Source organism: Hordeum vulgare, chromosome 2H, assembly GCF_904849725.1.
Source record: "Hordeum vulgare subsp. vulgare chromosome 2H, MorexV3_pseudomolecules_assembly, whole genome shotgun sequence".
NCBI lineage: Eukaryota > Viridiplantae > Streptophyta > Magnoliopsida > Poales > Poaceae > Hordeum > Hordeum vulgare.
The window spans coordinates 595,585,858-595,602,273 of record NC_058519.1 but is presented as its reverse complement, the minus strand read 5'-3'; the positions used below and the strand labels follow the sequence as shown (position 1 = coordinate 595,602,273).

Sequence of the window (16,416 nt, the reverse complement as noted above, 5' to 3'; positions counted from 1 at the left end):
GCAGACACCGCATCCCGCCGGTCCACAAAACGCGTTTACAGTTCGCGCAAAACCGCTTTTGCGGGCCGATGCGGGCTGACATAGATGCAGACCCCGCATAATGGACCCGTAAAAAAGTATATTCGCGGAATATATTTTTTTACGGGTCGGCTTCTGCGGGTTCTGATCTGGCGCAGCTCCTCCCGACCCGTAGAACTTAGATTTGCAACTTAAATTGATCTAGCACAATGCTTTTCTTTGCTTTTGCAACAACATTATAGATACAAAAGATATCATCAAATCTTGGCTAGAATAGCAAAACCAAAGAAAACAAGAACCACAAGTATGCATTTCAGAAGATTTCCAACTTTCATAACTGCTCCCACTAGTTGAAGCAATATCTTCTCCATGCACTCATTGTTGATCTGCGGATTCTTGATCTTGTTTTCTTCATTCTTCATCTTTGGTTCCAAAGAAGTAGACGTTGCTTCCCCTCTAGTTGCACATGCAGCCGCATCATTGCATTCGATTGTACTAAAGAGTGCACTAACATCTATTAAGTTTTTTTATATCAACAAATCAATGTATTGGCCTTCCCAAAACCAAAATGAGCATCCATCGTCCTACACAAAAGAATGAGCAAGCTCGAAGTGAGCTACCGCAATTGAACTAAAGAATGAGCTATGGAACGAGCTACCGCAAGTGCACGCACCCCGTCGTTTTCGCATTTGTAGAACACCCATCCGGGGTGCGTCGGCGTGCCCGAAGTGAGCCGCAACACTTGGCGCCGGCAGTCGTCGCACTCTATGAGCGGCATCGGCAGGTCACAAAGACGTTGCGCGAGCGCCGAGCTCGATGGACGGCCGGACGAGTCCATGCCCGCAAACATTCGGCAGCGGCGAGCGGACGAACCCGTGCCTGCATGCGGCGATGCTCCCTTGCCTGGGCTGCGAGAGAGGCTCCCCGACCACTCCATCGCCTTGGGCAGCAACCGGCGGCCTTCCGGCGTGCTCCTGCCGGCTGCTGTCGCTGGAATCTTGGGAGGCGGCCGGCGGCGGCGCAAGAGGGGAGAGGAGAGGTGGTTGGTGGGAGAAAGTGCGGGATGAAATGTCCCCCACCAACCGCTTCCACTTATATGCAGGGCACCGCAACCGCGAGGGGGAAACCCGTGTTTTTCTGGATCGGGGTCGGGATTTTGCCGCGCCCCCTAAATTTTTTTGCGGGCCGGGGCGGGATGCGGGGTCTGATCGGGCTGGTTTTCCCGCCCCGACCCGCATTTTGGCGGTTATTTTACGGGCCGGGGCGGGATGCGGGGTTTGCTAGAGTTGCTCTAAGGATGCATACAACCATATTAGTATGAATACCAAGATAAACATGGTTTTTAGAATTTTTTTAAATGAGTATCAAGATATTTCTTGATGAGTAGTTTCATCACACATCAAACTTGATCCTTAATAAATGGAGGAAAACCCCTGCACATCACCTGTTAATTTTCTGGGTCGTTAGGCTGCACAACCGCATGCCCAACCACTGAGTCAAGGCTCTCTTTGCTGATTATCTCCAAAGCAATATGTTATCATTTGAACTTTCTAGGAGGTATGGTATAGAGGAGCTTATAAAGGGGGAGATGCCGGTGGTGTAAGTGACGCTAGAAAGAAAGAAAGCAGCAAAAACTTTGTCGTGGCCGCTGCCTATAGCAGATCATGCTGACCTGTGTGGACGGATCTTTCTTAGGAGTGGACAGCACGGCGGCAGCCGGCATGATCTTGAGACGAGACGACGGTTGGGTTATCTTCTACGCATATTTTAATTGCAACTACTCTCTTGAGAGAGAATTACATGCTATAATGTGAGGTGTGGCGTTGGCATTGCAACATATATACTGAAACTCTTGTTCTTGTCCAATCGGACTCCTCGGAAACATTGTTAGCTTTGTCGTGGGAAGGTCTCTCAAGATCAGACATGGTCATTTGGTGGCAGAGATAATAAAGTTCCTTATGCAAGGAAGAGGAGTTTAATATTCTCATGAAAATCAAGCGTGAGCAAAATAGACCGGCAGATCAGTTGATGTTGTATAGTCGACTAGAAAGTAGTATTGTTGTATGGCTACGTAACACACCATCATGAAAATAGGCCGGCAGATCAGTTGATGTTGTATACTCGAGTAGAAAGTAGTATTGTTGTATGGCTACGTAACGCACCATCATTTATAAAGGATCTTTTGTCTCTCGATTGTAACCTTATTATGTTGGAATAAAACTCTTTTCATATATATACATAATCCTATAATTAAAACTATCCTACATGTACCACCCAAATAGTCCCTATATATAGCTTTGCAAGTTAACCTATGGTTACTATAAAACGGTACCTATATATACAGGCCATCAAATAGTACCTTCTCTTCATTCCGTCAACCAGGAGAAACAATGGCTTGCAGTCGAGGCACATTCCTATTTGCCACCCTCGCCGTCCTGTCAATCCTATCACTCCCAAGGGCGACGCATGGCTGGGCGAACGGCGGAGCGACGTGGTACGGCGGCCCGTCCGGCGACGGCAGCGAAGGTACATTATTCATTCATGGGTATTATTTGACGCACGATAACTGGCGACAACGCAAAGGAAAATTCACTCCACTACACCAATGCGATACGCAGGTGGCGCGTGTGGTTATAAAAGCGACGTCGGCCAGGACCCGTTCTCGTCGATGATCGCCGCCGCCGGAGCGGCCCTCTTCAAGAAAGGCAAAGGCTGCGGTGCATGCTATCAGGTGATGACACAGTCGATCGTTTGTTCCATGTGCCACGGTTCACGTTCAGATTATTTTGGTGTGCTAGCTAATTGATCAAATGTCCTGCAGGTAAGGTGCAAAGATAACCCGGAATGCTCCGGCAAACACGTGACCGTCGTCATCACCGACGAGTGCCCCGACGCGCAGTGTCAGAAGAGGCCGCACTTCGACATGAGCGGCACCGCCTTCGGCGCCTTGGCCAAGCCCGGCATGGCCGATAAACTCCGTAACGCCGGAGTCCTCAATATCGAATTCGAGAGGTGAAAAACGCATTCGAGTTTTGTCTTATAAATCGACCCCGTCCGTCCTATTAACGTTCTTCACATGCACGTACGTACTGTGATAGGGCGAGCATCAGATGTTGGTTTCTTACTTTTCATTCATCAGGGTGCCGTGCAAGTACCATGGCAAGAAGATTAGCTTCAAGATGGACTCGGGTGCCAACCCATACTACCTCGCCATGCTGGTCGAATACGAGGCCGGCGACGGAGACCTCGCCTCAGTGGAAGTCATGGAGGCAGGCGGTAAAAAAGGCAGCGTCAAGTGGGAAAAGATGCGGCAGTCGTGGGGCGCCCTGTGGTGCATGGACTCCAAGAGCGGGAAGCCTCTCGAAGCCCCATTCTCCTTCCGGCTCACCTCGGGTTCCGGCAAGGTGCTCGTCGCCAACAATGTCGTCCCCGCCGGGTGGAGTGCTGGGAAGGCTTACCAGTCCAACGTGAACTACCCCGCCTGAAGGCCTGCTGGTGGCGGAGCCAGGACTCTTTCGAGCGTGGACAAGCCACAAGCCAAGTAAATGGCGAACAACCGATATGAGTACCTTAAAAATGGTGAACAATTCGTGATCCTCAATCGGATGGATACATTTCATCATGTAATTATAAGTACAAAATAACAAACTCGGAGATCTGTTGGAAATTAGCACTCACTTATTTTGTTTAGTATTAATTCAAAGATCATTGGTTTTTTCTTACGGATGAAAAAAGATCATTGGTTAACGTGGATGAAAAATGTATGCATCAACATATAGAGGAAATGGCCCTAAGAACACCTAATACAACACCTCATATCCTCCGCACGCATAAAAATACAACACCTCATATCCTCCCCACGCATAAAAAAACAACATCTCATACTTTGTCTTAGCTCAAGAGAATTACTTTAAAGTGTGAATCTATGGCTGGATGGTTAGAGGAACAATGGTACCCACAGCCCATTAGGATTCAAGTCCTGATGCTTGCAAGAGGAGAATATCCCAATAAGATTCACAATATAAAATATGGTTAGAACAACAAATGCCAAATATATAGAAATGTTGATAAATGGAAATTAAAATGTCATACAATGGTTGTCCATGGTCGCTTGTGTGCTAGAGCTACAAGTGTGATCGTCCATTTATATACTTCCTCTGGCCCTTTTTACTGTGCATAATTTTTGTGTGAAGTCAAATATCTTTATTTTGACCAAAGTTATAGAAACAAATATCAACATTCACAATACCAAATCAATATCATTAGATTCATTATGGAATGTATCTTTATATTATATACTAGTTGGTTGCCCGTGCGTTGCTACGGACCAAAAAATCAAATGAGTCAAATAATTGTTCTTATTTGGAAGTGTATATGTGTATTCATCAATACTCTCTTCGTTCCTTTATATAAGGTGCATTTGTTTTTTTATAAAAATCTATAATATAAGGTGCATTTGTTCTAGTTTCTCATAATTCCCATCTTGACCCTCTAGAGAAAAAGAAAGTATATCTCCCCTGATTGCATGTATCTCTTCTTGTAGAGAAAAAATGAGAAAAAAATGAAACTATCTCTCTTCTGATTGTATGTATCTCTTACTTTTTTAGCCTAAATAATTTACTTGACGCTAATCCATGAATTAGACAGCGGTAATTTTGGCCTAAATTATCTATAGTCATATGTTTTGGTCACTATGCTGAAATTTATAGACCTTATATAAAAATGAAGGGAGTAAAATAATAGATACCAATTCTTTGTTGGCCTATTTACTCCTGCTCAACCATTGTCTCTTTTTTCTTACAACGAAATACAAAAGAAACCAAATTGCATGTGTATATACGAAGTTGAATTCATAAATTCCCCCCTCTTTTCATGTAATTTCAGCAAAGAAGCACTTGAATTTTCCTTAGGTTCATTATTCTGCCTATCTGTAGAACCTCTTGAATCCCCTCTTCTTCGTGCAACTTTCTTCCTGCTCTTGCTTGCTTTCCTCTCAAAGCCACTGTGAGCATCAACGAGCTCCAGTTAAATGGCACCAAGAGGGTAGTGTAAGATAAGGGGAGTGAATACTAACGCGGTAAGTGCGCCACCTCCTTTCGCATGGCCGTCCATTTTTGTAACAATTACAGCACCAACCGGAACACTTTGCCTGAATGCTTGGGCGTGAGCAAATGCAGCCTGACCAATGCTACCATCCATCACAAATATTACCAGGTCTAGTTTCTGCATGATATCATGACAATGAAGGTGAGCTTTTCATTTGGTTTAGGTTACAACTGAAAGTAAGGGTTCTAAGTGTATTACCGTTGCTTCTGACTTGGCGCATTTCTTCAAACAGAGCCGCTTCCTGTTTGTGCCTTCCACTTGTATCTACAATTATAAGATCACAATTTTCTTTTCTAAACCTCTCCACGCCCTCAACAACAATTTTTACTGGGTCTGATTCCATGTAGCTGCAGTGACACAACAATTAGGAAAAACAAGAGATAGCAAATCATAATATTAGCGGTCGAAGTGGTAAAGAGGTGCTAGTGTACCTTCCATAGAAAGGAACCATGATCTTTGTCGCATTCTGTTTTAGCTGATCAAAAGCACCGGCCCTGAATGTGTCAGCACAAACCAGTGCCGGTTTAAATCCTATCTTTTGATGATAATGGGCAAATTTCATACAAGTGGTAGTTTTTCCAGAACCTGCATGAACAAGACGATGCCTTATGATTTGTGAACAGTATATTATAAGCAATGCAACTAAAGTGCAGAAGACATATAACCGATCATTAGTGAGTCAGTCAGCTAAACAACAACAGCCCCACATCGAAGCCAAATAGTACGATAAGAATGTGATCTATCACTTACAACTGGCCCTTCAAATGACTCGCTGATTACATGTTGGGAACGTCGCATGGGAAACAAAAAATTTCCTACGCGCACGAAGTCCTATCATGGTGATGTCCATCTACGAGAGGGGATTTCCGATCTACGTACCCTTGTAGATCGCACAGCAGAAGCGTTAGTGAACGCGGTTGATGTAGTGGAACGTCCTCACGTCCCTCGATCCGCCCCGCGAACCGTCCCACGAACCGTCCCGCGATCCGTCCCACGATCTAGTGCCGAACGGACGGCACCTCCGCATTCAGCACACGTACAACTCAACGATGATCTCGGACTTCTTGATCCAGCAAGAGAGACGGAGAGGTAGATGAGTTCTCCGGCAGCGTGACGGCGCACCGGAGGTTGGTGGTGATCTAATCTCAGCAGGGCTCCGCCCGAGCTCCGCAGAAACGCGATCTAGAGGTAAAACCGTGGAGGTGTGTGGTCGGGCTGCCTTAAAAGTTGTCTCAAATCAGCCCTAATTGCTCCATATATATAGGAGGAGGGAGGGGAGGCTTGCCTTGAGGCTCAAGGAGCCCCAAGGGCTGCGCCACCAAGGGAGGAGGAGTCCTCCTCCAATCCTAGTCCAACTAGGATTGGAAAGTGGAGTAATTCTCTCCTTTCCCACCTCTTTTTTTTCTTTTCTCTTTGATTTTCTATCCTTGGCACATAGGGCCTTCTTGGGCTGTCCCACCAGCCCACCAAGGGCTGGTGAGCCACCCCCAAGGCCTATGGGCTTCCCCGGGGTGGGTTGCCCCCCCCCCCCCCGGTGAACACCCGGAACCCATTCGTCATTCCCGGTACATTCCCGGTAACTCCGAAAACCTTCCGGTAATCAAATGAGGTCATCTTATATATCAATCTTCATTTCCGGACCATTCCGGAAACCCTCGTGACGTCCGTGATCTCATCCGGGATTCCGAACAACATTCGGTAACCAACCATATAACTCAAATACGCATAAAACAACGTCGAACCTTAAGTGTGCAGACCCTGCGGGTTCGAGAACTATGTAGACATGACCCGAGTGACTCCTCGGTCAATATCCAATAGCGGGACCTGGATGCCCATATTGGATCCCACATATTCTACGAAGATCTTATCGTTTGAACCTCAGTGCCAAGGATTCATATAATCCCGTATGTCATTCCCTTTGTCCTTCGGTATGTTACTTGCCCGAGATTCGATCGTCAGTATTCGCATACCTATGTCAATCTCGTTTACCGGCAAGTCTCTTTACTCGTTCCGTAATACAAGATCCCGCAACTTACACTAAGTCACATTGCTTGCAAGGCTTGTGTGTGATGTTGTATTACCGAGTGGGCCCCGAGATACCTCTCCGTCACACGGAGTGACAAATCCCAGTCTCGATCCATACTAACTCAACGAACACCTTCGAAGATACCTGTAGAGCATCTTTATAGTCACCCAGTTACGTTGCGACGTTTGATACACACAAAGCATTCCTCCGGTGTCAGTGAGTTATATGATCTCATGGTCATAGGAACAAATACTTGACACGCAGAAAACAGTAGCAACAAAATGACACGATCAACATGCTACGTCTATTAGTTTTGGGTCTAGTCCATCACATGATTCTCCTAATGATGTGATCCCATTATCAAGTAACAACACTTGCATATGGCCAGGAAACCTTGACCATATTTGATCAACGAGCTAGTCAACTAGAGGCTTACTAGGGACAGTGTTTTGTCTATGTATCCACACAAGTATTGTGTTTCCAATCAATACAATTATAGCATGGATAATAAACGATTATCATGAACTAAGAAATGTAATAATAACTAATTTATTATTGCCTCTAGGGCATATTTCCAACAGTCTCCCACTTGCACTAGAGTCAATAATCTAGTTCACATCACCATGTGATTCCAACGAATCCAACACCCATATAGTTATGGGGTTTGATCACGTTTTGCTCGTGAGAGAGGTTTTAGTCAACAGTTCTGAAACTTTCAGATCCGTGTGTTCTTTACAAATCTTTATGTCATCTTATAGATGTTGCTACTATGTGCTATTCGGAAATACTCCAAATATCTACTCTACTATACGAATCCGTTTCACTACTCATAGTTATTCGTATTAGTGTCAAAGCTTGCATCGACGTAACCTTTACGACAAACTCTTTTACCACCTCCATAATCGAGAAAAATTCCGTAGTCCATCAGTTACTAAGGATAAATTTTGACCGCTGCTAGTGATTCAATCATGGATCACTCTCTCTACCTCTCAACAGACTTTGAGTCAAGGCACTCATCAGGTGCGGTACCCAGCATGGCATACTTCAGATTCTATGGCCAAGGCATAGAAGACGACCTTCGTCTATTCTCTTTATTCTGCCGGGGTCGGGTTTTGAGTCTTACTCAAATTCACACCTCACAACGCAACCAAGAACTCCTTCTTTACTGATCTATTTTGAACTCCTTCAAAAACTTGTCAAGGCATGCATCTTGTTGAAACTTCTATTAAGCGCTTTCGATCTATCTTCATAGATCTTTGATGCTCAACGTTCAAGTAGCGCAATCCAGGTATTCCTTTGAAAACTCCTTTCAAACAACCTTGTATGCTTTACAGAAATTCTACATTACTTCTGATCCACAATATGTCAACCACATATACTTATCAGAAATTCTATAGTGCTCCCACTCACTTCTTTGGAAATACAAGTTTCTCATAAACCTTGTACAAACCCAAAATCTTTGATCATCTCATCAAAGTGTATATTCCAACTCCGAGATGCTTGCACCAGTCCATTGAAGGATCGCTGGAGCTTGCATACTTGCTAGTATCTTTAGGATCGACAAAACCTCCTGGTTGTATCACATACAATGTTTGCTCAAGGAAACCGTCGAGGAAACAATGTTTTGACATCCTATGTGCAATATTTCATTAATAATGCAGAAACTACTAACATAATTCTAATAGACTTTTAGCATCGCTACGAGTAAGAAAGTCTCATCATAGTCAACTGTTTGATCTTGTCGGAAACATCAAACAACCTTGTATGCTTTACAGAAATTCTACATTACTTCTGATCCACAATATGTCAACCACATATACTTATCAGAAATTCTATAGTGCTCCCACTCACTTCTTTGGAAATACAAGTTTCTCATAAACCTTGTACAAACCCAAAATCTTTGATTATCTCATCAAAGTGTATATTCCAACTCCGAGATGCTTGCACCAGTCCATTGAAGGATGCTGGAGCTTGCATACTTGCTAGTATCTTTAGGATCGACAAAACCTCCTGGTTGTATCACATACAATGTTTGCTCAAGGAAACCGTCGAGGAAACAATGTTTTGACATCCTATGTGCAATATTTCATAAATAATGCAGAAACTACTAACATAATTCTAATAGACTTTTAGCATCGCTACGAGTAAGAAAGTCTCATCATAGTCAACTGTTTGATCTTGTCGGAAACATCTTTGCGACAAGTCGAGCTTTTCTTAATAGTGACTTATCACCATCATCGTCTGTCTTCCTTTTAAAGATCCATCTTTACTCAATATTCCTATGACCATCAAGTAGTTCTTCCAAAGTCTACACTTTGTTTTCATACATGGATCCTCTCTCGGATTTCATGGCCTCCAGCCATTTGTCGGAATCCGGGCCCACCATTGCTTTATCCATAACTCGTAGGTTCATTGTTGCTCAACAAAATGACCTCCAAGACAGGGTTACCGTACCACTCTGCAGTAGTACGCGACCTTGTCAACCTACGAGATTTGTAGTAACTTGATTCGATGCTCGATGATCACCATCATCAGCTTTCACTTCAATTGGTGTAGGCGCCATATGAACAACTTCCTGTGCCCTGCTACACACTGGTTGAAGTGATGGTTCAATAACCTTATCAAGTTCTACCACCCTCCCACTCAATTCTTTCGAGAGAAACCTTTCCTCGAGAAAGGATCCGTTTCTAGAAACAAACACTTTGCTTTCGGATCTGAGATAGGAGATGTACCCAACTATTTTGGATATCCTATGAAGATGCATTTATCCGCTTTGGGTTCGAGCTTATCAGACTGAAACTTTTTCACATAAGTGTCGAAGCCCCAAACTTTCAAGAAACGACGGTTTAGATTTCTCTAAACCTCAGTCTATATTGTGTCATCTCAACGGAAATACGCGGTGCCCTATTTAAAGTGAATGCGGTTGTCTCTAATGCATAACCCATAAACGATAGTGGTAATTCGATAAGAGACATCATAGCATGCACCATACCAAATAGTGCGTGGCTATGACGTTCAGACACATCATCACACTATGATGTTCCAGGTGGCAAGAACTGCGAAACAATTTCCACATTGTCTTGACTGCGTACCAAAACTCGTAACTCAGATATTCATTTCTATGATCATATCGTAGACAGTTTATCCTCTTGTTACGACGAACTTCACTCCGAAACAGAATTGAACTTTTCAATATTTCAGACTTGTGATTCATTAAGTAAATACTCTTGTATCTACTCAAATCGTCATTGAAGTAAGAACATAATGACATCCACTGCGTGCCTCAGCACCCATTGGACTGCATACATCAAAATGTATCACTTCCAACAAGTTACTATCTTGTTTCATCTCAATGAAAACAAGGCCTTGCTCATGTGGTTTGATTTGCATGTCACTAGTGATTCAAAATCAAGTGAGTATAAAGATCCATCAGCATGGAGCCTCTTCATGCAATTTATACCAACATGACTCAAGCGGCAGTGCCACAAGTAAGTGGTACTATCATCATTACCTCGTATCTTTTGGCACCAATATCATGAACATGTGTAATACTACAATCGAGATTCAATAAACCATTGAAGGTGATTATTCAAGCAAATAGAGTAACCATTATTCTCTTTAAATGAATAATCGTATTGCAATAAACACGATCCAATCATGTTCATGCTTAACGCAAGCACCAAATAACGATTATTTAGGTTTAACACCAATCCCGATGGTAGAGGGAGCGTGCGACGTTTGATCATATCATCCTTGGAAACACTTCCAACACGTATCGTCACCTCGCCTTTAGCTAGTCTCCGTTTATGCCGTAGCTTTCATTTCGTGTTACTAATCACTTAGAAACTGAACCAGTATCCAATACCCTCGTACTACTAGGAGTACTAGTAAAGTACACATCAACATCATGTATATCAAATATACTTCTTTCGACTTTTGCCAGCCTTCTTATCTACCAAGTATCTAGAGTTGCTCCGCCTCAGTGACTGTTCCCCTCATTACAGAAGCACTTAGTCTCGGGTTTGGGTTTAATCCTGGGTCTCTCCATTAGTGCAGAAATTGTTTTGCCGTTTCACGAAGTATCCCTTCTAGCCCTTGCCTTTCTTGAAACTTAGTGGTTTTACTAACCATCAACTATTGATGCTCCTTCTTGATTTCTACTTTCGCAGTGTCAAACATCTTGAATTGCTCAAGGATCATTGTAACTATCCTTGATATGTTATAGTTCATCACGAAGCTCTCACAGCTTGGTGGCAGTGACTTTGGAGAACCATCACTATCTCATCTGGAAGATTAACTCCCACTTGATTCAAGCGATTGTCGTACTCAGATAATCTGAGCACACGCTCAACGATTGAGCTTTTCTCCCTTACTTTCTGGACAAAGAATCTTGTCAGAGGTCTCGTACCTCTTAACAAGGGCACAAGCATGAAATCACAATTTCATCTCTTCAGAACATCTCTTATGTTCCGTGACGTTTCAAAACGTCTTCGGCGCCTTGCTTCTAAGCCATTAAGTATTTTGTAATGAACTATCGTGTAGTCATCAGAAACGTGTATGTCGGATGTTCACAGCATCCACAGACGACGCTCGAGGTGCAGCACACCGACAGGTGCATTAAGGACATAAGCCTTCTGCGCAGCAACGAGGACAATCCTCTGCAAAGTTTGCTACTATCAACTTTCAACTAAATTTTCTCTAGGAACATATAAAAGTAGTAGAGCTATAACGCAAGCTACATCGTAATTCGCAAAGACCATGAGACTATGTTCATGACAATTAGTTCAATTAATCATATTACTTAAGAACTCCCACTCAAATGGTACATCTCTCTAGTCATTTGAGTGGTACATGATCCAAATGCACTATCTCAAGTCCGATCATCACGTTAGTCGAGAATAGTTTCAGTGGTAAGCATCTCTATGCTAACCATATCAACTATACGATTCATGCTCGACCTTTCGGTCTCATGTGTTCCGAGGCCATGTCTGCACATGCTAGGCTCGTCAAGCTTAACCCGAGTGTTCCGCGTGTGCAACTGTTTTGCACCCGTTGTATGTGAACGTTGAGTCTATCACACCCGATCATCACGTGGTGTCTCGAAACGAAGAAATGTCGCAAGGGTGCACAGTCGGGGAGAACACAATTTCGTTTGAAATTTTAGTGAGAGATCACCTCATAATGCTACCGTCGTTCTAAGCAAGATAAGGTGCATAAAGGATTAACATCACATGCAATTCATAAGTGACATGATATGGCCATCATCATGTGCTTCTTGATCTCCATCACCAAAGCACCGGCACGATCTTCTTGTCACCGGCGTCACACCATGATCTCCATCATCATGATCTCCATCAACATGTCTCCATCGGGGTTGTCGTGCTACTCATGCTATTACTACTAAAGCTACGTCCTAGCAATATAGAAAACGCATCTGCAAGCACAAATGTTAGTTTAAAGACAACCCTATGGCTCCTGCCGGTTGCCGTACCATCGACGTGCAAGTCGATATTAACTATTACAACATGATCATCTCATACATCCAATATATCACATCACATCGTTGGCCATATCACATCACAAGCATACCCTGCAAAAACAAGTTAGACGTCCTCTAATTGTTGTTGCATGTTTTACGTGGTGACCATGGGTATCTAGTAGGATCGCATCTTACTTACGCAAACACCACAACGGAGATGTATGAATTGCTATTTAATCTCATCCAAGGACCTCCTTGGTCAATCCAATTCAACTAAAGTTGGAGAAACCGACACCCGCCAGTCATCTTTGAGCAACGGAGTTACTCGTAGTGATGAAACCAGTCTCTCGTAAGCGTACGAGTAATGTCGGTCCGAGCCGCTTCGATCCAACAATGCCGCGGAAATAAGAAAAGACTAAGGAGGGCAGCAAAACGCACATCACCATCCACAAAAACTTTTGTGTTCTACTCGAGAGGACATCTACGCATGAACCTAGCTCATGATGCCACTGTTGGGAACGTCGGATGGGAAACAAAAAATTTCCTACGCGCACGAAGTCCTATCATGGTGATGTCCATCTACGAGAGGGGATTTCCGCTCTACGTACCCTTGTAGATCGCACAGCAGAAGCGTTAGTCAACGCGGTTGATGTAGTGGAACGTCCTCACGTCCCTCGATCCGCCCCGCGTACCGTCCCACGAACCGTCCCACGATCTAGTGCCGAACGGACGGCACCTCCGCGTTCAGCACACGTACAGCTCGACGATGATCTCGGCCTTCTTGATCCAGCAAGAGAGACAGAGAGGTAGATGAGTTCTCCGGCAGCGTGACGGCGCTCCGGAGGTTGGTGGTGATCTAATCTCAGCAGGGCTCCGCCCGAGCTCCGCAGAAACGCGATCTAGAGGTAAAACCGTGGAGGTGTGTGGTCGGGCTGCCTTAAAAGTTGTCTCAAATCAGCCCTAATTGCTCCATATATATAGGAGGAGGGAGGGGAGGCTTGCCTTGATACTCAAGGAGCCCCAAGGGCTGCGCCACCAAGGGAGGAGGAGTCCTCCTCCAATCCTAGTCCAACTAGGATTGGAAAGTGGAGTAATTCTCTCCTTTCCCACCTCTTTTTTGTTCTTTTCTCTTTGATTTTCTATCCTTGGCGCATAGGGACTTCTTGGGCTGTCCCACCAGCCCACCAAGGGCTGGTGCGCCACCCCCAAGGCCTATGGGCTTACCCGGGGTGGGTTGCTCCCCCCCGGTGAACACCCGGAACCCATTCGTCATTCCCGGTAACTCCGAAAACCTTCCGGTAATCAAATGAGGTCATCCTATATATCAATCTTCGTTTCCGAACCATTCCGGAAACCCTCGTGACGTCTGTGATCTCATCCGGGATTCCGAACAACATTCGGTAACCAACCATATAACTCAAATACGCATAAAACAACGTCAAACCTTAAGTGTGCAGACCCAGCGGGTTCGAGAACTATGTAGACATGACCCGAGTGACTCCTCAGTCAATATCCAATAGCGGGACCTGGATGCCCATATTGGATCCCATATATTCTACGAAGATCTTATCGTTTGAACCTCAGTGCCAAGGATTCATATAATCCCGTATGTCATTCCCTTTGTCCTTCGGTATGTTACTTGCCCGAGATTCGATCGTCAGTATTCGCATACCTATTTCAATCTCGTTTACCGGCAAGTCTCTTTACTCGTTCCGTAATACAAGATCCCGCAACTTACACTAAGTCACATTGCTTGCAAGGCTTGTGTGTGATGTTGTATTACCGAGTGGGCCCTGAGATACCTCTCCGTCACACGGAGTGACAAATCCCAGTCTCGATCCATACTAACTCAACGAACACCTTCAGAGATACCTGTAGAGCATCTTTATAGTCACCCAGTTACGTTGCGACGTTTGATATACGCAAAGCATTCCTCGGTGTCAGTGAGTTATATGATCTCATGGTCATAGGAACAAATACTTGACACGTAGAAAACAGTAGCAACAAAATGACACGATCAACATGCTACGTCTATTAGTTTTGGGTCTAGTCCATCACATGATTCTCCTAATGATGTGATCCCATTATCAAGTAACAACACTTGCCTATGGCCAGGAAACCTTGACCATCTTTGGTCAACGAGCTAGTCAACTAGAGGCTTACTAGGGACAGTGTTTTGTCTATGTATCCACACAAGTATTGTGTTTCCAATCAATACAATTATAGCATGGATAATAAACGATTATCATGAACTAAGAAATATAATAATAACTAATTTATTATTGCCTCTAGGGCATATTTCCAACATTACAAACTACCCATCCAAGATGAGAAAACTTCCAATATAAAGTGTATCTTTGTTTTAGAATAGAACAAAATTTGCAACACATCAGGTATCCACCCCAAAGGAACATAAGAATGGTTAATCACTACAACTCCAAGTCTCCAATTACATGGCTTCTTGTATCACCAAAAAAATCAGCTGGAGAGAATCACATGCCAGTAGCTCGACAAAGTGAAAAAAACATTGAAGGTGACTAAGGCTTGGCCTATAATAATTTGTTTCCATGGTTTGCCCCCATCAAATGAATATATAAACAAGCTGGTAAACAGCTTAATCAGAAGTAATCAAGTCACTATGAAAGATAACGTTATTCTCATGGAATTTAACCGTGAAACAATGTCCTCCAAATTAAGGAATAACGGATACTGCATATGTTCATTTGGGCGGATGCAATTGCTAAAACATCATATATCAAGACAGAATTCGGACATACAGTAATAGCGTGGCAGCAGGCAGGGCAGACTGACCTTGCAAACCAACAAACATGACCACGCACGACTTCCCTTTCTTGGGAGCGAAGGCGGGCTTCCCGGCATCCAACATGTTGCATAGCTCATCGAAGACGGCCTACAGAACCCACGACATACACGGAAGGCAATTCAATTAAAACCTCTCCCTGAAATCACACGAGAGAATTTGCGTCAGGTTAGGGCGTGTTCGTGCGGGCGGGCGGGGCGAGGGCCTGGTTGTTGTGGACATTATCGTCTTGATGACGCGGCGCTTGTCGGTGCCGGCGGCGAGCGCCCCGAGGTAGACGGTGCACTTGACGCTGGCCTGCATGTCGCGGACCATGTCGAACTGGACATCGACGTGCAGGAGCGCGCGGGTGATCTCGTTGAGGCAGTCGCCGAGGACCCTCTCGTCGACGACCGTGGCGTTCGTCATCCGCGCGAGCGCGCGGGAGAGGCTCCCGCCGAGCTGTGCGAGCACCACCTCTCCGGACTCGCGGGGGGCGGCGGCGGGGCTCTCTTTCTCTGCGGCGCGGCGAGCGGTTAGCGCTAGGGCTCGAGGTGAACTGAACTTGGGGAAGACGCAGAGGGTGGTGGTGTGGCGCGTCGGCTGCCTCCGCTTGCGCCGGCGTATTGGGCGCGCACGCGTACGCGACCGCCGCCGCCAGCGCCGCCGAGTCCTGCGAGAAGGCGTCAGACACGCGGCGCTCGCTGACGCAGTCGTCCCGGTCGCCGGTGACGGCGGGGAGTGCGCGCAGATGCCAATGCCCATCGCCTACTTGGCCTTCCTCCACATCCCCTCCATGAGCGCCGGCACCCGGCATATTCGCCCCCTGGGACCTCACACAAGTTGGGAGCGGGAGCAACATGGGTGGGGGCTGGGACGTGAGTGCGTGGGTCGTTGGTCCTTTTTTTCGGCCGGCTTTTCGGGCCGAGATAAGAGGAGTCGAGAGGGTTTTTTATTAAACTAATCGCTGGTTTATCGCCTGGTTTA

General features: G+C 45.1%; 1 protein-coding gene and 1 pseudogene across 1 annotated transcript; one reads left to right on the top strand and one right to left on the bottom strand.

The window, feature by feature from the left end:
• Positions 1 to 2,378: 2,378 nt before the first annotated feature.
• On the top strand, positions 2,379 to 3,743 carry LOC123430687 (expansin-B5-like). The gene is made up of 4 exons (XM_045114534.1): positions 2,379 to 2,544; positions 2,637 to 2,749; positions 2,840 to 3,030; positions 3,158 to 3,743. The coding sequence occupies exons 1-4, from the start codon at positions 2,409 to 2,411 to the stop codon at positions 3,501 to 3,503; spliced, it is 786 nt and encodes a 261-aa protein (XP_044970469.1). The 5' UTR covers positions 2,379 to 2,408; the 3' UTR covers positions 3,504 to 3,743.
• A 1,300-nt stretch (positions 3,744 to 5,043) lies between these two features.
• Positions 5,044 to 16,246, bottom strand: LOC123428694 (annotated as a pseudogene).
• Between the last annotated feature and the right edge of the window lie 170 nt (positions 16,247 to 16,416).